Here is a 24,444-nt window from a genome sequence, read left to right as displayed (position 1 = left end):
CGATTGGCTGGGGGTGGTTGCGGCGGGCTCTGATTGGCTGTCCCCTATGTCCCCGCCCCCAGCTGGAGAGCAAGCGCGACGCCTTCTCCCCCGTCCTGCTCCAGTTCTGCACCGACCCCAAGAACCCCATCACCGTCATCCGGGGGCTGGCCGGATCCCTGCGCCTCAGTGAGTGACGTCACACCCTGTCACACCCCCCCCCCCACCGGGGACACCCCCCCCCCCACCCTGTCACCCCCCCCCCGGGGACACCCCTGTCACCCCCCCCCGGGGACACACCCCCACCCCCCACCCTCCCCAACACCGTCACTGGGGACTTCCCCGGCACCTCAGTGAGTGACGTCATCATGGGGACACCCCCCCCCAACCCTGTCACCCCCCCCCCCCGGGACACCCCTGTCACCCCCCCCACCCCCCCCCTCCCACCCCCAACACCGTCATTGGGGACTTCCCGGCACCTCAGTGAGTGACGTCATCATGGGGACACCCCCCCCCACACACACCCGGGACACCCCCCCCCCCACCCCTGTCACCCCCCCCCCCGGGGACACCCCTGTCACACCCCCCCCCAACCGGGGACACCCCCCCCACACACCCTGTGGTGCCCCCCCCCATCCCTGTCCCCACGGGACACCCCCCCACCCCGCCATGGTGGGGACCCCCCCAGCACCCCGCCATGGTGGGGACCCCCCCAGCCCCACCCTGACCCCCATGTCCCTTCCCCCCCCCCCCCCCCAAACGTCCCCAGGGGCCCCCCCGACCCCCCCCCCCGCCCCATCGTCCCCCCCCCCCCAGACCTGGGGCTGTTTGACACCACGGTGCCGGTGGAGCCCCTTGTCCCTGTCCCCGTGGGACCCCCCACACTGTCCCTGTCCCCATCCCTGTCCCTGTCCCCATCCCCATGGGCCCCCCCCCCTGTCCCTGTGGACTCCCCCCATCCCCGAGAGCCCCCCCTGACCCCCCCCCTTGGTCCCCCCCCCAGACCTGGGCTGTTTGACAGCAAGATGCTGCTGGAGCCCCTTGTCCCTGTCCCCGTGGGACCCCCCACCTTGTCCCTGTCCCCATCCCCATGGGCCCCCCCCATCCCTGTGGACCCCCCCCGTCCCCGGGAGCCCCCCCTGACCCCCCCCCATCGTGTCCCCCCCCCAGACCTGGGGCTGTTTGACACCACGGTGCCGGTGGAGCCCCTTGTCCCTGTCCCCATGGGACCCCCCACCCTCTCCATGTCCCCATCCTGTCCCTGTCCCCATCCCCACGGGCCCCCCCCTGTCCCTGTGGACCCCCCCCCGTCCCCGGGGGCCCCCCTGACCCCCCCCCTCGTCCCCCCCCCCCAGACCTGGGGCTGTTTGACAGCAAGATGCTGCCGGAGCCCCTTGTCCCTGTCCCTGTGTGGACCCCCCACCTTGTCCCTGTCCCCATCCCCATGGGCCCCCCCCTGTCCCTGTGGACCCCCCCATCCCCGGGGGCCCCCCCTGACCCCCCCCCTTGTCCCCCCCTCCCAGACCTGGGGCTGTTTGACACCACGGTGCCGGTGGAGCCCCTTGTCCCTGTCCCCGTGGGACCCCCCACCCTGTGCCTGTCCCCATCCCTGTCCCTGTCCCCATCCCCATGGGGCCCCCCTGTCCCTGTGGACTCCCCCCCCATCCCCGGGGGCCCCCTGACCCCCCCTCGTCCCCCCCCCACCCCCCCTCCTCCCCCCCCCCCAGACCTGGGCTGTTTGACACCACGGTGCCGGTGGAGCCCCTTGTCCCTGTCCCCGTGGGACCCCCCACACTGTCCCTGTCCCCATCCCCGTCCCTGTCCCCATCCCCATGGGCCCCCCCCTGTCCCTGTGGACCCCCCCTGTCCCGGGAGCCCCCCCTGACCCCCCCCCCTCGTGTCCCCCCCCAGACCTGGGGCTGTTTGACAGCAAGATGCTGCTGGAGCCCCTTGTCCCTGTCCCTGTCCCCATCCCCATGGGCCCCCCCCTGTCCCTGTGGACCCCCCCCATCCCCGGGAGCCCCCCCTGACCCCCCCCCTCGTGTCCCCCCCCCCAGACCTGGGGCTGTTCAGCACCAAGACGCTGGTGGAGGCCAGCGGGGAGCACGCCGTGGAGGTCCGCACCCAGGTGCAACAGCCCTCGGACCAGAACTGGGACCTGTCGGGCACCCGCAGGTCTGGCCCTGCGAGAGCAGCCGCTCCCACACCACCATCGCCAAGTACGCCCAGTACCAGGCCTCCTCCTTCCAGGAGTCCCTGCAGGTCAGCGGGGGGGCCACGGGGACGGGGGGGGACAGGGGGACACTGGGGACACTGGGGGACATGGGGGACATGGGGGACATGGGGGACATGGGGGGAATAGGGGACACGGGGACACGAGAGCGGCCACCCCCACGCCACCATCGTCATGTGTGTGCTGGGTCCAGGCCTCCTCCTTCCAGGAGTCCCTGCAGGTCAGCGGGGGGGTCACGGGGACGGGGGGGACAGGGGGACACTGGGGACACTGGGGGACATGGGGGACATTGGGGACATGGGGGACATGGGGGGAATAGGGGACACGGGGACACGAGAGCGGCCGCCCCCACGCCACCATCGCCAAGTACGCCCAGTACCAGGCCTCCTCCTTCCAGGAGTCCCTGCAGGTCAGCGGGGGGGCCACGGGGACGGGGGGGGACAGGGGGACACTGGGGACACTGGGGGACATGGGGGACATTGGGGACATGGGGGACATGGGGGAATAGGGGACACGGGGACACGAGAGCGGCCACCCCCACGCCACCATCGTCGTGTGTGTGCTGGGTCCAGGCCTCCTCCTTCCAGGAGTCCCTGCAGGTCAGAGGGGGGTCACAGGGACGGGGGGGGGGACAGGGGGACACTGGGGACACTGGGGGACATGGGGGACATTGGGGACATGGGGGACATGGGGGGAATAGGGGACACGGGGACACGAGAGCGGCCGCCCCCACACCACCATCGTCGTGTGTGTGCTGGGTCCAGGCCTCCCCCTTCCAGGAGTCCCTGCAGGTCAGCGGGGGGGTCACGGGGACGGGGGGGGGACAGGGGGACGGGGGGGGGACAGGGGGACACTGGGGGACATGGGGGACATGGGGGACATTGGGGACATGGGAGGAATAGGGGACACGGGGACACGAGAGTGGCCACCCCCACGCCACCATCGTCGTGTGTGTGCTGGGTCCAGGTCTCCTCCTTCCAGGAGTCCCTGCAGGTCAGAGGGGGGGTCACAGGGACGGGGGGGGGGACAGGGGGACACTGGGGGACATGGGGACACTGGGGGACATGGGGGACATGGGGGACATGGGGGGAATAGGGGACACGGGGACATGAGAGTGGCCGCCCCCACGCCACCATCGTTGTGTGTGTGCTGGGTCCAGGCCTCCTCCTTCCAGGAGTCCCTGCAGGTCAGTGGGGGGGGTCACGGGGACGGGGGGGGACAGGGGGACACTGGGGACACTGGGGAAATGGGGACACTGGGGGACATGGGGACATGGGGCGACACGGGGACATGGAGGGGGTCAGGGGACACTGGGGGACATGGGGACACTGGGGGGACAGGGGACACTGGGGGGACATGGGGACACTGGGGGGTCAGGGGACACTGGGGGGACAGGGGACACTGGGGGGGTCAGGGGACACGGGGGGGTCAGGGGACACTGGGGGGACAGGGGACACTGGGGGGACATGGGGACACGGGGGGGTCAGGGGACACTGGGGGGACATGGGGACACTGGGGGGACATGGGGACATGGGGGGGTCAGGGGACACTGGGGGTCAGGGGACACGGGGGGGACATGGGGACACTGGGGATCAGGGGACACTGGGGGGACAGGGGACACTGGGGGGTCAGGGGACACGGGGGGGTCAGGGGACACTGGGGGGACATGGGGACATGGGGGGGACAGGGGACATGGGGACAGGGGACACCGGGTGTGCAGGGGCTGGGGGGGGATGGGGGGACGGGGGACACGGGAGAGGACACGGCCCGCGCAGGAGCTGGTGGCACTTGGGGACAATACAGGGGTGGCAGCGGGGACATGGGGGCGGCGCAGGGGGGAAGGTGCCACGTCAATGTCCTGTCCTGCCCGGGGGGTCCTGGGTGTCCCCTCCTGTCCCTGCAGTGTCCCCAGGGTGTCCCCAGGGTGTCCCCAAGGTGTCCCTGGGGTGTCCCCTTGTGTCCCCTGGTGTCCCCGTGGTGTCCCCAAGGTGTCCCTGTGGTGTCCCCGAGGTGTCCCCCAGGTGTCCCCCAGGTGTCCCCTCATGTCCCCAGGTGTCCTCGGGGTGTCCCCTCATGTCCCTTGGGGGGGGGAACATCCGAGATGTCCCCTGGTGTCCCTGAGGTGTCCCCAGGGTGTCCCTGGTTGTCCCCGAAGTGTCCCCGAGGTGTCCCCAGGTGTCCCCAGGTGTCCCCCAGTGTCTCCGGGTGTCCCCGAGGTGTCCCCCGGTGTCCCCCGGTGTCCCTGGGGTGTCCCTGGGTGTCCCCGAGGTGTCCCCGAGGTGTCCCCGAGGTGTCCCTGGGGTGTCCCCGGGGTGTCCCTGGGGTGTCCCCGGGTGTCCCCGAGGTGTCCCCAAGGTGTCCCTGGGGTGTCCCCAGGTGTCCCCCAGTGTCCCCGAGGTGTCCCCGGGTGTCCCCGGGTGTCCCTGGGGTGTCCCCCAGTGTCCCCGGGTGTCCCCGGGGTGTCCCTGGGGTGTCCCCGGGTGTCCCCGAGATGTCCCTGGGGTGTCCCCGGGTGTCCCTGGGGTGTCCCTGGGTGTCCCCGGGTGTCCCCGGGTGTCCCGCGGGGCGCTGAGGTGACGTCCCCGCAGGAGGACAAGGACAGCGAGGACGAGGAGGCGGAGGAGCCCGACAGCACCACCGAGACCCCCCCCAGGTAGGGCCCCCCCCCGCGGCCCCTCTTGGGGACACCCCGCGGGGGGACGTGTCACCTCCCCCCGCAAACCTGGGGCCACTCTGGCGGGTGGGTCCTGCTGTCCCCAGGGGGTCCCTGTGTCCCCAGGGTGTCCCCAAGGTGTCCCTGGGGGGTCCCTGTGTCACTAGAGGGGGTCCTGGTGTCCCCAGGGTGTCCCCAAGGTGTCCCTGGGGGGTCCCTGTGTCACTAGAGGGGGTCCTGGTGTCCCCAGGGTGTCCCCAAGGTGTCCCCAAGGTGTCCCCGGGGGGTCCCTGTGTCACTAGAGGGGGTCTCTGTGTCCCTGGGGTGTCCCCAAGGTGTCCCCGTGTAACTGCAGGGGGTCCCTGTGTCACTGGGAGGGGGGTCCCGGTGTCCCCAGGGTGTCCCCGGGGTGTCCCCAAGGTGTCCTCAGAGTGTCCCCATGTCACCAGAGGGGATCCTGCTGTCCCCAGGGTGTCCCCAAGGTGTCCCTGGGGTGTCCCCAAGGTGTCCCCGGGGGGTCCCGCTGTCCCCAGGGTGCCCCCAGGGTGTCCCCAAGGTGTCCTCAGAGTGTCCCCGTGTCACCAGAGGGGATCCCGGTGTCCCCAGGGTGTCCCCAGCCTGTCCCTGTGCCACTGGGGGGGATCATCATGTCCCCAGAGTGCCTTAGGGATGTCCCAGTGTCCCCAGGGGGGCCCGTGTCACTGCGGGGGGGGGGGGGGTCCCAGTGTCCCCAGGGGGGTCCCTGTGTCACCAGGGGGGGGGGCCGGTGTCCCCAGGGGGTCCCTGTGTCCTTGGGGGGGGGTCCCGGTGACCCCAGGGGGTCCTTGGGGGGGGTCCTGGGGTCCCCAGGGGGTCCCTGTGTCACCGGGGGTTGTCCCCAGAGCCCTGAGGTGTCCCTGGGGGGTGCCCCCCGTCTCCCCGCACCGGAGGGGGCACGTCACCCCCCGCCGTGTCCCCCGTCCCCCCCGCCCCCTCCGTGACCCGCTGTTGTCCCCCCCCCACAGCAACCCCGACCAGAAATCCCACCAGATCATCAAGTTCGGGACCAACATCGACCTCTCGGACGCCAAGAGGTGAGGGGGGGGGGGGCACCCGTGGGTGGGGGGGGGCACCCATGGGTGCTGGGCTGGGGGGGTCCAGCGTGTCCCATTGGTGACACCCTCCATGGTTGACCCATCCCCATGGTTGCCGTGTCCCGTGGGTGATGCCCCCCGACTACCACGTCCCATGCGTCTACCCCATGGGTGCCCCACCCCATGGGTGCCCCACCCCACGGGTGCCCTGCCCCACAAGTGACGTGCCCCATGGGTGACACTCCCTATGGTTGACCCATCCCATGGTTGACCCATCCCATGGTTGACGTGTCCCATGGTTGACGTGTCCCATGGTTGCCGCGTCCCGTGGGTGATGCCCCCCGACTGCCACATCCCATGGCTCCCTCCCACGGGTGCCAGGTCCCATGGGTGCCCCACCCCACGGGTGTCCTGCCCCACAAGTGACGTGCCCCATGGGTGACACCCCCTATGGTTGACCCATCCCATGGTTGACCCATCCCATGGTTGACGTGTCCCATGGTTGCCACGTCCCGTGGGTGATGCCCCCCGACTACCACGTCCCATGCATCTACCCCATGGGTGCCAGGTCCCATGGGTGCCCCACGCCATGGGTGCCCCACGCCATGGGTGCCCTGCCCCATGCGTGACGTGCCCCATGGGTGACACCCCTCATGGTTGACGTGTCCCATGGTTGCCGTGTCCCATGGGTGATGCCCCCCGAGTGCCACATCCCATGGCTCCCTCCCACGGGTGCCAGGTCCCATGGGTGCCCCACGCCATGGGTGCCCCACGCCATGGGTGCCCTGCCCCACGCGTGACGTGCCCCATGGGTGACACCCCCCATGGTTGACCCATCCCATGGTTGACGTGTCCCATGGTTGACGTGTCCCATGGTTGCCGGGTCCCGTGGGTGATGCCCCCCGACTGCCACATCCCATGGCTCCCTCCCATGGGTGCCAGGTCCCATGGGTGCCCCACACCATGGGTGCCCCACGCCATGGGTGCCCTGCCCCACACATGACGTGCCCCATGGGTGACACCCCCCATGGTTGACCCATCCCCATGGTTGCCGTGTCCCGTGGCTGATGCCCCCCGACTACCACATCCCATGGCTCCCTCCCACGGGTGCCAGGTCCCATGGGTGCCCCACGCCATGGGTGCCCTGCCCCACGCATGACGTGCCCCATGGGTGACACCCCCCATGGTTGACCCATCCCATGGTTGATGTGTCCCATGGTTGCCACGTCCCGTGGGTGATGCCCCCTGACTACCATGTCCCATGCATCTACCCCATGGGTGCCAGGTCCCATGGGTGCCCCACGCCATGGGTGCCCCACGCCATGGGTGCCCTGCCCCATGCGTGACGTGCCCCACGTGTGATGTGCCCCATGGGTGACACCCCCCATGGTTGACGTGTCCCATGGTTGCCGTGTCCTGTGGGTGATGCCCCCCAACTACCACATCCCATGGCTCCCTCCCATGGGTGCCAGGTCCCATGGGTGCCAGGTCCCATGGGTGCCCCACGCCATGGGTGCCCTGCCCCACGCGTGACGTGCCCCATGGGTGACACCCCCCATGGTTGACCCATCCCCATGGTTGACCCATCCCATGGTTGACATGTCCCATGGTTGCCACGTCCCATGGGTGATGCCCCCTGACTACCACGTCCCATGCATCTACCCCATGGGTGCCAGGTCCCATGGGTGCCCCACGCCATGGGTGCCCCACGCCATGGGTGCCCTGCCCCACGCGTGACGTGCCCCATGGGTGACACCCCCCATGGTTGACCCATCCCCATGGTTGACCCATCCCATGGTTGACGTGTCCCATGGTTGTCGCGTCCCGTGGGTGATGCCCCCCAACTACCACATCCCATGGCTCCCTCCCACGGGTGCCAGGTCCCATGGGTGCCCCACGCCATGGGTGCCCCACCCCATGGGTGCCCTGCCCCACGCATGACGTGCCCCATGGGTGACACCCCCCATGGTTGACCCATCCCATGGTTGACGTGTCCCATGGTTGCCGTGTCCTGTGGGTGATGCCCCCCGACTACCACATCCCATGGCTCCCTCCCACGGGTGCCAGGTCCCATGGGTGCCCCACCCCATGGGTGCCCTGCCCCACAAGTGATGTGCCCCATGGGTCACACCCCCCATGGTTGACCCGTCCCATGGTTGACGTGTCCCATGGTTGACGTGTCCTGTGGGTGATGCCCCCCGACTGCCACATCCCATGGCTCCCTCCCACGGGTGCCAGGTCCCATGGGTGCCCCACACCATGGGTGCCCTGCCCCACACATGACGTGCCCCATGGGTGACACCCCCCATGGTTGACGTGTCCCATGGTTGACGTGTCCCACGGTTGCCGCGTCCCGTGGGTGATGCCCCCCGACTGCCACATCCCGTGGCTCCCTCCCACGGGTGCCAGGTCCCATGGGTGCCCCACGCCATGGGTGCCCTGCCCCACACGTGACGTGCCCCATGGGTGACACCCCCTATGGTTGACCCATCCCCATGGTTGACCCATCCCATGATTGACGTGTCCCATGGTTGACGTGTCCCATGGTTGCCGTGTCCCGTGGGTGATGCCCCCCGACTGCCACATCCCATGGCTCCCTCCCACGGGTGCCAGGTCCCATGGGTGCCCCACACCATGAGTGCCCTGCCCCACGCGTGATGTCGCCCATGGGTGACACCCCCCATGGTTGACCCATCCCCATGGTTGACCCATCCCATGGTTGACGTGTCCCATGGTTGCCGCGTCCCGTGGGTGATGCCCCCCGACTGCCACATCCCATGGCTCCCTCCCACGGGTGCCAGGTCCCATGGGTGCCCCACCCCACGGGTGCCCTGCCCCACGCGTGACGTGCCCCATGGGTGACACCCCCCATGGTTGACCCATCCCATGGTTGACGTGTCCCATGGTTGACGTGTCCCATGGTTGCCGTGTCCCGTGGGTGATGCCCCCCGACTGCCACATCCCATGGCTCCCTCCCACAGGTGCCAGGTCCCATGGGTGCCCCACGCCATGGGTGCCCCACGCCATGGGTGCCCTGCCCCACAAGTGATGTGCCCCATGGGTGACACCCCCCATGGTTGACCCGTCCCATGGTTGACGTGTCCCATGGTTGACGTGTCCCATGGTTGTCGCGTCCCGTGGGTGATGCCCCCCGACTACCACATCCCATGGCTCCCTCCCACGGGTGCCAGGTCCCATGGGTGCCCCACCCCACGGGTGCCCTGCCCCATTGCCGCCCCCCCGCCCCCGGCAGGTGGAAGCCGCAGCTGCAGGAGCTGCTGAAGCTGCCGGCCTTCATGCGGGTCTCGTCCACGGGGAACATGCTGAGCCACGTGGGTCACACCATCCTGGGCATGAACACCGTCCAGCTCTACATGAAGGTGCCCGGCAGCCGCACGCCCGGTGAGCGGGGACACGGGGGGACACCGGGGGACACCGGGGGGTGGGGGGGGACACACATCGCTGGGGACACCGCAGGGGACACGGGTGGCTGGGGCCGGAGGGGGGTGGGACACGACACACACCACGCTGAGCCCGGCCGTTGCGGTGTCACCACCCTCCAGCCTTGCGTGGGGCGGGGGGGGGGCACACGGCCGGTCGGAGGGGACACAGAGGGGGTGGCATCACTGGTGACATCATGGGGGACAGCAGGGGGGTGACATCAGTGGGGACACAAGTTGGGGGGGGGGGACACACCGCGCTAAGTCCACCCGTCGGGGTGTCACCACCCTCCGGGCTTGTGATATCGGGGGGGTGCCGTGGGGGTGACAATGACATTGGGGGGGGGTGACAGTGATGTGGGGGGTGCCGTGGGGGTGACAATGACATTGGGGGGGGGTGACAGTGATGTGGGGGTGCCGTGGGGGGTGACAATGACATTGGGGGGGGGTGGCAGTGATGTGGGGGGTGCTGTGGGGGTGACAATGACATTGGGGGGGGTGACAGTGATGTGGGGGGAGCCGTGGTGGGTGACGGAGGGGGTGACGTGGGGGTGACGTGGGGCTGACAGTGCTGTGGGGGGGTGATGGAGGGTGGCGGGGTGACATGGAGGTGACAGTGCTGTGGGGGGGGGGTGACATGGGGGATGGCGGTGACATGAGGGGGGTTGCCATAGGGGGTGGCGTGGGGGTGTTGGGGGGGGGGGTGTGACATGGTGGGCGACGATGACATTGACATGGGGGTGATGTTGGGGGGGGGGGGGGGGGGTTGCTGTGGGGGGTGACGATGACATGGTGGATGTGAAGGCGGGGTGTGGGTGACGGTGACGTGGGGGGGTGACGCCTCGGGGGGGGGTTGTGTGTGTGTGTGTCACCGTCCCCGCAGGCCACCAGGAGAACAACAACTTCTGCTCCGTCAACATCAACATCGGCCCCGGGGACTGCGAGTGGTTCGCGGTGCACGAGCATTACTGGGAGACCATCTCCGCCTTCTGCGACAAGTGAGGGCGGGGCAGGGCGTGGTCAGGGAGGGCGTGGTCAGGGAGGGGGCGTGGCCCCACCCCGGGGGCGTGGTCTGGGCTGAAGGGCCCCGGGGCTAACGGGGACCCCGGGGCAGCGCTGCCCTGGGGGGGGGTGGGGGGGGGAGCCGAGGCCTCTGCGACGGAGGGGGCGTGGCCTGGGATGGGGCGTGGTCAGGCGGGGCGTGGGGCTAAGGGCAGGGCAAGAGGGCGATGTTGGGGGGGGGGGGGGGCGGGGGGCCAGTTTGGGCGTGGTCGCTCGGCCGGGCGTGGTCGATAATGGGCAGGGGAGGGGGCGGGGCTAAGGGCAGAGCGGGGGGGGCGTGGCTACAAGGGGGCGGAGCCGGGGCACCCTCCGGCCACCCGAGGGGGGCGTGGCCAAGGAATGGGCGGGGCCAGCAGATAACCTGGTCCCACCCCCTGCAGCAGCCCCCCCCCCCCCGAGGGGAGGGGGGCGTGGTCAAGTCGTGGGCGGGGCCAGAGCAGACAAGGGGCTGGTGGTCGGGGTGTGTGTGTGTGGGGGGCGTGGCCTGTTCTGACCCCGCCCCCTCCGGCAGCCCCCGAGGGGGCGCGGCTAAATCCTGGGGGCGTGGCCAGAGCAGCGGGGGGTGGGAGTGGCTTGGGGTGGGCGGAGCTTAACGGGGGGGAGTGGGCGGGGCTTGTCCTGACCCCACCCCCCCTTCGGTGGCCACTCGGGGGGGCGTGGTCAAGTCCTGGGGGCGTGGCCAGAGGCAGCAGAACCGGGCGGGGGGGGGGGGGGATTGGGGTGGGCACGGGCGGGGGGGGGGTGGGCTTTGCATGGGCGTGGTCGGGGGGTGGGTGGGCGTGTCCCATCCTGACCCCGCCCCCCCCCCGGCGGCAGGCACGGCGTGGACTACCTGACGGGCTCGTGGTGGCCCATCCTGGAGGACCTGTATCGCTCCAACATCCCCGTCTACCGCTTCGTCCAGCGCCCCGGGGACCTGGTGTGGATCAACGCCGGCACCGTCCACTGGGTGCAGGCCACCGGCTGGTGCAACAACATCGCCTGGAACGTCGGGCCCCTCACCGGTGCGCGGGGGGGGGACACGGGGGGGACACAGCGGGGGGGGGTGACAGGGACAGGGTGGGGACATGGCGGGGACACACACGGCAGGGACGCAAGGGGAGACGCGGCAAGGGTTTGGGGGGGACACGGAGGGGGACATGGTGGGGACATGGGGGGGGACACGGGGGGGACAGGGAGGGGACAGGGCAGGGACGGGGGGGACATGGTGGGGACACGGGGAGGACAGGGACAGGGTGGGGACATGGGGGGGGACACACGGGAGGGACATGGCAGGGACGCAAGGGGAGATGCGGCAAGGGTTTGGGGGGGACACAGTGGGGACATGGGGGACATGGCGGGGGGACAGGGCAGGGACGGGGGGGACATGGTGGGGGACACGGGGAGGACAGGGACAGGGTGGGGACATGGCGGGGGGACAGGGCAAGGACAAGGTGGGGACAAGGTGGGGACACACGGGAGGGACACAGCAGGGACACAAGGGGAGACGCGGCAAGGGTTTGGGGGGGGACACGGCAGGGACATGGGGGACATGGCGGGGGGACAGGGCAGGGACGGGGGGGGACATGGTGGGGGACACGGGGAGGACAGGGACAGGGTGGGGACAGGGTGGGGACACACGGGAGGGACATGGCAGGGACGCAAGGGGAGACGCGGCAAGGGTTTGGGGGGGACACAGTGGGGACATGGGGGACATGGCGGGGGGACAGGGCAGGGACGGGGGGGACATGGTGGGGGACACGGGGAGGACAGGGACAAGGTGGGGACAGGGTGGGGACAGGGCAAGGACAAGGTGGGGACACGGCGGGGACACATGGGAGGGACACGGCAGGGACGCAAGGGGAGACGCGGCAAGGGTTTGGGGGGACACGGCAGGGACATGGGGGACATGGCGGGGGGACAGGGCAGGGACGGGGGGGGACATGGTGGGGGACACGGGGAGGACAGGGACAGGGTGGGGACAGGGTGGGGACACACGGGAGGGACATGGCAGGGACGCAAGGGGAGACGCGGCAAGGGTTTGGGGGGGACACAGCGGGGACATGGGGGACATGGCGGGGGGACAGGGCAGGGACGGGGGGGACATGGTGGGGGACACGGGGAGGACAGGGACAGGGTGGGGACATGGGGGGGGGACAGGGCAAGGACAAGGTGGGGACATGGTGGGGACACACGGGAGGGACACAGCAGGGACGCAAGGGGAGGGTTTGGGGGGTTTGGGGTTTGGGGGGACACGGAGGGGGACACAGGGGGGACATGGGGGGGGACGGGGGGGGACATGGTGGGAACACATGGGAGGGACATGGCAGGGGCACAAGGGGATGGGGGGACACAGCGGGGACATGGGGTACATGGTGGGGGGACAGGGCAGGGACGGGGGGGGACATGGTGGGGGACACGGGGAGGACAGGGACAAGGTGGGGACATGGGGGGGGACAGGGCAAGGACAAGGTGGGGACACGGCGGGGACACATGGGAGGGACACGGCAGGGACGCAAGGGGAGACGCGGCAAGGGTTTGGGGGGGGACACGGCGGGGACATGGGGGACATGGCGGGGGGACAGGGCAGGGACGGGGGGGGACATGGTGGGGGACACGGGGAGGACAGGGACAGGGTGGGGACAGGGTGGGGACACACGGGAGGGACATGGCAGGGACGCAAGAGGAGACGCGGCAAGGGTTTGGGGGGACACGGCGGGGACATGGTGGGAGACATGGGGGGGGACACGGGGGGGACAGGGAGGGGACAGGGCAGGGACGGGGGGGGACATGGTGGGGGACACGGGGAGGACAGGGACAGGGTGGGGACACACGGGAGGGACATGGCAGGGATGCAAGAGGAGACGCGGCAAGGGTTTGGGGGGACACGGCGGGGACATGGGGGACATGGCGGGGGGACAGGGCAGGGATGGGGGGGGACATGGTGGGGGACACGAGGAGGACAGGGACAGGGTGGGGACATGGGGGGGGACAGGGCAAGGACAAGGTGGGGACATGGCGGGGACACACACGGGAGGGACATGGCAGGGGCGCAAGGGGAGACGCGGCAAGGGTTTGGGGGGACACAGCGGGGACATGGGGGACATGGCGGGGGGACAGGGCAGGGACAGGGGGGACATGGTGGGGGACACGGGGAGGACAGGGACAGGGTGGGGACAGGGTGGGGACACACGGGAGGGAGATGGCAGGGACGCAAGGGGAGACGCGGCAAGGGTTTGGGGGAACATGGTGGGGACATGGGGGGGGACACGGGGGGGACAGGGAGAGGACAGGGCAGGGACGGGGGGGGACATGGTGGGGGACACGGGGAGGACAGGGACGGGGTGGGGACATGGGGGGGGACAGGGCAAGAACAAGGTGGGGACAAGGTGGGGACACGGGAGGGACACAGCAGGGACACAAGGGGAGACGCGGCAAGGGTTTGGGGGGACACGGCAGGGACATGGGGGACATGGCGGGGGGACAGGGCAGGGATGGGGGGGGACATGGTGGGGGACACGGGGAGGACAGGGAAAGGGTGGGGACATGGCGGGGGACAGGGCAAGGACAAGGTGGGGACATGGTGGGGACATGGTGGGGACACACGGGAGGGACACAGCAGGGACGCAAGGGGAGACGCGGCAAGGGTTTGGGGGAACATGGTGGGGACATGGCGGGGGACACGGGGGGGACAGGGAGAGGACAGGGCAGGGACGGGGGGGGACATGGTGGGGGACACGGGGAGGACAGGGACAGGGTGGGGACATGGGGGGGGACAGGGCAAGGACAAGGTGGGGACACGTCGGGGACACACGGGAGGGACACGGCAGGGACGCAAGGGGAGACGCGGCAAGGGTTTGGGGGGACACGGCGGGGACATGGGGGGGACATGGGGGGGGACAAGGAGGGGGGACATGGTGGGGACAGGGGGGAACGCACAGGAGGGACATGGCAGGGACACAAGGGGAGACGCGGCAAGGGTTTGAGGGGACATGGCAGGGACACGGAGGGGGACACGGTGGGGACATGGCGGGGACAGGGCAGGGACGGGGAGACACACGGGGGGACATGGAGGGGGGGGACACGGGCGGGACACAGAGGGACGTGGCAGGGACACGGCGGGGGGGGGACACAGCAGGGATGGGGGGGGTCGTGTCGGGGACACGGTGGGGACACAAAGGGGGACACGACAGGGAGAGTGTGGGGACACGTGAGGGGACACAGCAGGGACGTGGGGGGAGACATGGCGGGGACGGGACAGGGACATGGAGGGGGACACGGGGGGGGGACCCACGGGGCGGGGGACACGGCATAGACGTGGGGAGGGGACACGGGGGGGGACAGCGTGACAGTGACATGGCACGGCCATCGGGGGGGGGGGGGAGACACGACACACGTCACGGTGACGTGGGGGGGGGGGGGGATGTGACAGGAGGGGACACGGGGATGGGACCCACCACTGGGGGGACCACGGTGGCGGGGGGGGGGGGTGGGGAGGCCACGGTGGCCCTGACGTCCCCGTTGTCCCCGGTGTGTGTGTGTCCCTGTCCCCCCCCCCCGGCCCCCCCCCCAGCCTACCAGTACCAGCTGGCCCTGGAGCGCTACGAGTGGAACGAGGTGAAGAACGTCAAGTCCATCGTCCCCATGATCCACGTCTCCTGGAACGTCGCCCGCACCGTCAAGATCAGCGACCCCGACCTCTACAAGATGATCAAGTGAGCGCGGGGACACGGGGGGGGACACGGGGGGACACGCCAGGGACTGGGGGGGGGGGTCATGCTGGGGATGGGGACACGCAGGGACATGCTGGGGACCTGGGGACACGGGGATGGGATGGGGACACGTGGGGATGTGCTGGGGACAGGGACACACGGGGACATGCTGGGGACGGGGGGACATGGGGACGTGCTGGGGACAGAGGGACACACGGGGACACGCTGGGGACGGGGGGACACGGGGACGGGATGGGGACACGTGGGGATGTGCTGGGGACAGGGACATATGGGGACAGAGGGACACGGGGGGACACACTGGGGATGGGGGGACACGGGGACGTGCTGGGGACAGGGACACATGGGGACATGCTGGGGACCTGGGGACACGGGGACGGGATGGGGACAGGGACACATGGGGACATGCTGGGGACCTGGGGACACGGGGACGGGATGGGGACACGTGGGGATGTGCTGGGGACAGGGACATATGGGGACAGGGGGACACGGGGTCATGCTGGGGACGGGGGGACACGGGGTCATGCTGGGGACAGGGACATGCGGGGACATGCTGGGGACGGGGGGACACGGGGATGGGATGGGGACATGTGGGGATGTGCTGGGGACAGGGACATATGGGGACAGAGGGACACACGGGGACATGCTGGGGACGGGGGGACATGGGGATGGGATGGGGACACGTGGGGATGTGCTGGGGACAGGGACATATGGGGACAGAGGGACACAGGGGGACACACTGGGGATGGGGGGGACACGGGGTCATGCTGGGGACAAGGACACATGGGGACACGCTGGGGACGGGGGGACATGGGGACGTGCTGGGGACAGGGACACATGGGGACATGCTGGGGACGGGGGGACACGGGGATGGGATGGGGACACGTGGGGATGTGCTGGGGACAGGGACATATGGGGACAGAGGGACACGCGGGGACATGCTGGGGACGGGGGGACACGGGGTCATGCTGGGGATGGGGACACGCGGGGACATGCTGGGGACGGGGGGACACGGGGATGGGATGGGGACACGTGGGGATGTGCTGGGGACAGGGACATATGGGGACAGGGGGACACGCGGGGACATGCTGGGGACGGGGGGACACGGGGACGTGCTGGGGACAGGGACACATGGGGACGTGCTGGGGACCTGGGGACACGGGGACGGGATGGGGACACGTGGGGATGTGCTGGGGACAGGGACATATGGGGACAGAGGGACACGGGGGGACACACTGGGGATGGGGGGGACACGGGGTCATGCTGGGGACAGGGACACATGGGGACACGCTGGGGATGGGGGGACACGGGGACGTGCTGGGGACAGGGACACATGGGGACATGCTGGGGACCTGGGGACACGGGGACGGGATGGGGACAGGGACACATGGGGACATGCTGGGGACCTGGGGACACGGGGACGGGATGGGGACACGTGGGGATGTGCTGGGGACAGGGACATATGGGGACAGAGGGACACGCGGGGACATGCTGGGGACGGGGGGACACGGGGTCATGCTGGGGACAGGGACATGCGGGGACATGCTGGGGACGGGGGGACACGGGGATGGGATGGGGACATGTGGGGATGTGCTGGGGACAGGGACATATGGGGACAGAGGGACACACGGGGACATGCTGGGGACGGGGGGACATGGGGATGGGATGGGGACACGTGGGGATGTGCTGGGGACAGGGACATATGGGGACAGAGGGACACAGGGGGACACACTGGGGATGGGGGGGACACGGGGTCATGCTGGGGACAAGGACACATGGGGACACGCTGGGGACGGGGGGACATGGGGACGTGCTGGGGACAGGGACACATGGGGACATGCTGGGGACGGGGGGACACGGGGATGGGATGGGGACACGTGGGGATGTGCTGGGGACAGGGACATATGGGGACAGAGGGACACGCGGGGACATGCTGGGGACGGGGGGACACGGGGTCATGCTGGGGATGGGGACACGCGGGGACATGCTGGGGACCTGGGGACACGGGGACGGGATGGGGACAGGGACACATGGGGACATGCTGGGGACCTGGGGACACGGGGACGGGATGGGGACACGTGGGGATGTGCTGGGGACAGGGACATATGGGGACAGAGGGACACGGGGGGACACGCTGGGGACGGGGGGACACGGGGTCATGCTGGGGACAGGGACACATGGGGACGTGCTGGGGACGGGGGGACACGGGGACGGGATGGGGACACGTGGGGATGTGCTGGGGACAGGGACATATGGGGACAGAGGGACACACGGGGACATGCTGGGGACGGGGGGACACGGGGTCATGCTGGGGACAGGGACATGCGGGGACATGCTGGGGACGGGGGGACACGGGGACGGGATGGGGACATGTGGGGATGTGCTGGGGACAGGGACATATGGGGACAGGGGGACACACGGGGACATGCTGGGGACGGGGGGACACGGGGTCATGCTGGGGACAGGGACACATGGGGACGTGCTGGGGACGGGGGGACACGGGGACAGGATGGGGACAGGGACACATGGGGACATGCTGGGGACGGGGGGACACGGGGACGGGATGGGGACAGGGACACATGGGGACATGCTGGGGACCTGGGGACACGGGGACGGGATGGGGACACGTGGGGATGTGCTGGGGACAGGGACATATGGGGACAGGGGGACACGGGGTCATGCTGGGGACGGGGGGACACGGGGTCATGCTGGGGACAGGGACATGCGGGGACATGCTGGGGACGGGGGGACACGGGGATGGGATGGGGACATGTGGGGATGTGCTGGGGACAGGGACATATGGGGACAGAGGGACACACGGGGACATGCTGGGGACGGGGGGACATGGGGATGGGATGGGGACACGTGGGGATGTGCTGGGGACAGGGACATATGGGGACAGAGGGACACAGGGGGACACACTGGGGATGGGGGGGACACGGGGTCATGCTGGGGACAAGGACACATGGGGACACGCTGGGGACGGGGGGACATGGGGACGTGCTGGGGACAGGGACACATGGGGACATGCTGGGGACGGGGGGACACGGGGATGGGATGGGGACACGTGGGGATGTGCTGGGGACAGGGACATATGGGGACAGAGGGACACGCGGGGACATGCTGGGGACGGGGGGACACGGGGTCATGCTGGGGATGGGGACACGCGGGGACATGCTGGGGACCTGGGGACACGGGGACGGGATGGGGACACGTGGGGATGTGCTGGGGACAGGGACATATGGGGACAGAGGGACACGGGGGGACACGCTGGGGACGGGGGGACACGGGGACGTGCTGGGGACAGGGACACATGGGGACGTGCTGGGGACGGGGGGACACGGGGACGGGATGGGGACACGTGGGGATGTGCTGGGGACAGGGACATATGGGGACAGGGGGACACGCGGGGACATGCTGGGGACGGGGGGACACAGGGTCATGCTGGGGACAGGGACACATGGGGACGTGCTGGGGACGGGGGGACACAGGGTCATGCTGGGGACAGGGGGACACATGGGGACGTGCTGGGGACGGGGGGACACGGGGACGTGCTGGGGACAGGGACACATGGGGACGTGCTGGGGACGGGGGGACACGGGGACGGGATGGGGACACGTGGGGATGTGCTGGGGACAGGGACACATGGGGACACGCTGGGGACGGGGGGACACGGGGTCATGCTGGGGATGGGGACACGCGGGGACATGCTGGGGACGGGGGGACACGGGGATAGGATGGGGACACGTGGGGATGTGCTGGGGACAGGGACATATGGGGACAGGGGGACACACGGGGACATGCTGGGGACAGGGAGACACAGGGTCATGCTGGGGACAGGGACACATGGGGACGTGCTGGGGACCTGGGGATACGGGGACGGGATGGGGACACGTGGGGATGTGCTGGGGACAGGGACATATGGGGACAGGGGGACACGGGGTCATGCTGGGGACGGGGGGACACGGGGTCATGCTGGGGACAGGGACACATGGGGACGTGCTGGGGACAGGGGGACACGGGGACGTGCTGGGGACAGGGACACGCTGGGGACGGGGACAGGCCAGGGAGGGGGACACGATGGGGACAGAGACACACTGGAAATGGGGATGGGGACACGCGGGGGGACACAGGGACGTGCTGGGGACAGGGACATGTGGGGACACGCTGGGGACAGGGAACACAGGGACACACTGGGGACAGGGGGACACAGGGACATGCTGGGGACAGGGACACGCGGGGACATGCTGGGGACGGGGATACAGGGACGTGCTGGGGACAGGGACACATGGGGACGGGGACAGGCCAGGGATGGGGAGATGTGGGGACAGGGACACACTGGGACACACCGGGGACAGGGGGACACGCTGGGGACAGGGGCACATGGGGACGGGGACGGGATGGGGACACGTGGGGATGTGCTGGGGACGGGGGGGCACGGGGACGTGCTGGGGATGGGGACACGTGGAGACAGGACACGTGGGGACAGAGACAGGCCAGGGAGGGGGACACGATGGGGACAGGGACACACTGGAGATGGGGATGGGGACACGGGGACGTGCTGGGGACGGGGACACATGGGGATGGGGACATGATGGGGACGGGGACACAATGGGGACAGGGACAGGCTGGGGAGGGGGACACATGGGGACACGATGGGGATGGGGACACATGGGGGACAGGGACACACCGGGGTTGGGGACATGATGGGGACGGGGACACAACGGGGACGGGGACATGATGGGGACGGCAACACGCCGGGGACACACCAGGGCTGGGGACAGGCTGGGGGACGCTCTGGGGATGGGGACGTGCCAGGGCCACCTCGGGCTGGGCTGGTGCCACCTCAGGATCGTGGTGATGCCACCTCAGGCTGGGCTGGTGCCACCTCGGGCTGGGCTGGTGCCACCTCAGGATGGGTTGGTGCCACCTCGGGATGGGCTGGTGGCACCTCAGGATGGGTTGGTGCCACCTCGGGATGGGCTGGTGGCACCTCAGGATGGGTTGGTGCCACCTCAGGCTGGGCTGGTGCCACCTTGGGCTGGGCTGGTGGCACCTCGGGCTGGGTTGGTGCCACCTCAGGCTGGGCTGGTGGCACCTCGGGATGGGTTGGTGCCACCTCAGGATGGGCTGGTGCCACCTCGGGATGGGCTGGTGGCACCTCGGGATGGGTTGGTGCCACCTCGGGATGGGTTGGTGCCACCTCGGGATGGGCTGGTGCCACCTCGGGCTGGGCTGGTGGCACCTCAGGATGGGTTGGTGCCACCTCGGGCTGGGCTGGTGCCACCTCGGGCTGGGCTGGTGGCACCTCAGGATGGGTTGGTGCCACCTCAGGCTGGGCTGGTGCCACCTCGGGCTGGGCTGGTGCCACCTCAGGATGGGTTGGTGCCACCTCGGGCTGGGCCGATGGCACCTGGGGCCGGGGGTGGCCCGGGTCCCTCAGCCGCCCCGTGCCCGTCCCCGGGGGACGGTGGCGGTGGCTGACGGGCGCGTGGCGGTGGCAGGTACTGCCTGATGCAGTCCATCAAGCACTGCCAGGTGCAGCGCGAGAGCCTGGTCCGTGCTGGCAAGAAGATCGCCTACCAGGGCCGCGTGAAGGACGAGCCGGCCTACTACTGCAACGAGTGCGACGTGAGTCCCCGCGCCGCCACGCCTGCCCTGGGGGGGGGGGGGCAGGGTGGCCTTGGGGTGGCCTTGGGGGTGGCCTTGGCCATGGCCTTGGTCATGGCCTTGGGGTGGTCTTGGTCATGGTCTTGGCAGGGTTGTGGTATGGTCTTGGGCACGGCCTTGGTCATGGCCTTGGGCATGGACTTGGCATGGCCTTGGGTGGTCTTGGCCATGGCCTTGGGGTGGTCTTGGTCATGGCCTTGGCATGGCCTTGGGGGGGTCTTGGCCATGGCCTTGGAGTAGGTCTTGGTCATGGTCTTGGCAGGGCCGTGGTATGGTCTTGGGCACGGCCTTGGCATGGCCTTAGCGTGTTCTTGGTCATGGCCTTGGGGTGGTCTTGGTCATGGCCTTGGAGTGGGTCTTGGGCACGGCCTTGGGGTGGTCTTGGTCGTAGTCTTGGCCATGGCCTTGGAGTGGGTGTTGGTTGTGGTCTTGGCCATGGCCTTGGAGTGGGTCTTGGTTGTGGTCTTGGCAGGGCTGTGGTATGGTCTTGGCCATGGCCTTGGGGTGGTCTTGACTGTGGCCTTGGAGTGGGTCTTGGTCATGGTCTTGGCGTGGCCTTGGCATGGTCTTGACCATGGCTTTGGAGTGGGTCTTGGTATGGCCTTGGCCGTAGTCTTGATGTCATCTCGGCCATCGTCTTGGCCACGGCCTTGATGGAGTCTCAGCCATGGCCTTGGCGTGGTCTTGGTCATGGTCTTGGCTCTGGCCTTGGCATGGATCTGGCCAGGGTCTTGGCGTGGTTTGAGCCATGGTCTTGGCCATGACGTTGGGGTGGTCTTGGCTGTGGCCTTGATGTGGTTTTGGTGTGGTCTTGGCTGTTGTCTTGGTCATGGCCTTGGCATGGTCTTAGCTCTGGCTTTGGCATGGACCTGACCATGGTCTTGGCCGTGGCCTTGGCATCATCTTGGTGTAGTCTTGGCCATGGCCTCGGCGTGGCCTTGACCGTGGCCTTGGTCGCGGCCTCCCCACGGTGCCCCATGGAGGTCCGGGCAGGCGGCGCAGCGTCCCCTGTGTCCCCTCCCGTCCCCGTTTGCCCTTAAAACATCTGCCCACCCCCGGGGACACGTCACGGCGGGGACGGGGCCCTCCACGTGCCACGGGGTGACACCACCGAGGCCGCGGCCCCAACCGAAACGCGGTGGGGGGAGTTGGGGGGGGGGGGGGGGGGTGGGGGATTCTGGTGTCCCCGTGGGGTGGCCGCGGTGGTCCCCACGGGTGGGCGTGGCGCAGGTGGAGGTCTTCAACATCCTCTTCGTGACGAGCGAGACGGGGGGACGCAACACGTACCTGGTGCACTGCGAGGGCTGCGCCCGGCGCCGCAGCGGGGCCCTGCACGGCGTCGTGGTCCTGGAGCAGTACAAGACCGAGGAGCTGATGCAGATCTACGACGGCTTCACCCTGGTGAGGGGGCGCCCGGCCGGGGGGCGGGGGGGGGGACGCCAAGGTGGGGACACCAATGGTGGGGACACCCAGCGTGGGGACACCTCGGGGTGGGGGACACCCAGCGTGGGGACACCAGTGGTGGGGACACCCAACGTGGGGACACCCAACATGGGGACACCAATAGTGGGGACACCTCGGGGTGGGGGGGGGACACCCAATGTGGGGACACCAATGGTGGGGACACCCAACATGGGGACACCTCGAGGTGGGGGACACCCAACGTGGGGGGACACCAATAGTGGGGACACCGTGGGGTGGGGGGACACCTCGGGGGTGGGGGGACACCCAACATGGGGACACCCAACGTGGGGGGACACCTCGGGGGTGGGGGGGACACCTTGGGGGTGGGGGGGACACCCAACGTGGGGACACCAATGGTGGGGACACCCCGGGGGTGGGGGGACACCCAACGTGGGGGGACACCTTGGGGTGGGGGACACCCAACATGGGGACACCAATAGTGGGGACACCCAACATGGGGGGACACCAATAGTGGGGACACCCAACATGGGGACACCCAACGTGGGGGGACACCTCGGGGGTGGGGGGGACACCCAATGTGGGGACACCAATGGTGGGGACACCTCAAGGTGGGGACACCCAGCATGGGGACACCAATGGTGAGGACACCCCGGGGGTGAGGGGACACCCAACGTGGGGGGACACCTCAGGGTGGGGGACACCCAACATGGGGGGACACCAATAGTGGGGACACCGTGGGGTGGGGGGACACCTCGGGGGTGGGGGGACACCCAACGTGGGGGGACACCATTAGTGGGGACACCTCGGGGGTGGGGGGGACACCCAACGTGGGGGGACACCTCGGGGTGGGGGACACCCAACGTGGGGGGACACCAATAGTGGGGACACCTCGGGGGTGGGGGGGGACACCCAACGTGGGGGGACACCAGTGGTGGGGACACCCCAAGGTGGGGACACCAATGGTGAGGACACCCTGGGGGTGGGGGGACACCAATGGTGGGGACACCCCCAGGGACAGCTGACACGGGGACACTCGGCACAGGGACACACCCCCCCCCCCAGTGTCACCCGTGTCCCCTCCCCACGGGTCCCCATCGTCCCCCCCCCAAGGTGTCCCCAGCCCCCCCCCCCCAGTGTCACCCCCCACGTGTCCCCAGCCCCCCCCCAACAGTCACCCAGTGTCCCCTCCCGCGGGTCCCCATGGTGGGGGGGGGGTGTCCCATTGGGGGGGGGGGGGTGTGACACCCCCGCGGACACCCGTGTCCCCCCCTGACCCCCCCCCCCCGTGTGTCCCCCCCCCGTTGCAGGTGGCGTCACCCGGCTCCAGATGAGCCCAGCCCGGCCCAGGGGGATCCTGGGCCCCCCCCGCCCCCCCCGCGGGGACGTGGGGACACGCGGGGACACCGGGGGGGGGGTGGTGGTGGGGGGGGGGTGTCACACACGCCCCCCCCCCCTCCCCCCCCCGCCCGCCCCTTCCCCCACGAACGCTTTTTATTTATTCACGGAGAAATCGCCCCAAAAATCGCCTCCCCCCCCCGCTCCCCCCCCCCGAAAAGCGGCGCCGGGGGGGGGGGGGGGGGGGGGGGGGGGGAGGAGGGGCCCGGACGGACACCGGGGGGGGGGGGGTGTGGGGTGTGTTTTGGGTGGAAACCCCCCCGTTTTTATACAAAAATACCGATTTATAGAAATTTTTAAAGCGTCCCCCCCCCCGCCCGCCCCCCCATCACAGCCCCTCCCCCCCCGGTGGGGGATGAGGGGGGGTGTCTTTCTGCCCCCCCCCCACCAATTTGGGGGGGTCCCCTGTGTAACGCGGGGGGGGGGCTCCCCAAAACTGAAGGGGGGGCCACTAAAACCGGGCGGGGGGGGTGGCCCCCGTCTGCCCCCCCCCCCATCTCGGGGGAGGGTCTTAGCGCCCCCCCCAACTCAAGGGGGGGGGGATGTTTTCGCCCCCCCCCAGCATTAAGGGGGTGCTGGGGGGGGGGGCACTATTTTTGGGGGGGGGGTCACCCCCTTGCCAAGATTCAACCAAAAACTCGCCCCCCCCCCGCCCCCCCCAAACCAGCCGCCCCCCCCCCAATACGGGTCCGGGCCGGGGGGAGGGGCCCGCGGGGGGGGGTGTGTGGGGGCATTTTTGGGGGTGCCCCCCCCCGCCCCTCCCCCGCTCAGGGGGTTGGGGGGGGCTCAGGTCTTTAACGAGGGG

The 24,444-nt window shown here is 69.8% G+C and overlaps 1 protein-coding gene across 1 annotated transcript; it reads left to right on the top strand.

Annotated features, from left to right (window-relative positions):
- Positions 1-56: 56 nt before the first annotated feature.
- LOC134509117 (lysine-specific demethylase 6B-like) lies at positions 57-23,685 on the top strand (the record flags this gene model as incomplete). The annotated part of the gene is given in 12 exon segments (XM_063321596.1): positions 57-168; positions 2,037-2,147; positions 2,150-2,241; positions 4,801-4,865; positions 5,870-5,938; positions 9,192-9,340; positions 10,262-10,376; positions 11,257-11,444; positions 14,993-15,134; positions 20,654-20,780; positions 22,050-22,220; positions 23,552-23,685. Coding segments are annotated over 12 exon segments (1,365 nt in total), but the record flags the coding sequence as incomplete, so codon positions are not given.
- Between the last annotated feature and the right edge of the window lie 759 nt (positions 23,686-24,444).

This window comes from Chroicocephalus ridibundus, unplaced genomic scaffold (assembly GCF_963924245.1).
Source record: "Chroicocephalus ridibundus unplaced genomic scaffold, bChrRid1.1 SCAFFOLD_694, whole genome shotgun sequence".
Taxonomy (NCBI): domain Eukaryota; kingdom Metazoa; phylum Chordata; class Aves; order Charadriiformes; family Laridae; genus Chroicocephalus; species Chroicocephalus ridibundus.
The sequence above is the reverse complement of the archived record's forward strand: the minus strand, read 5'-3'. Positions and strand labels throughout refer to the sequence as shown.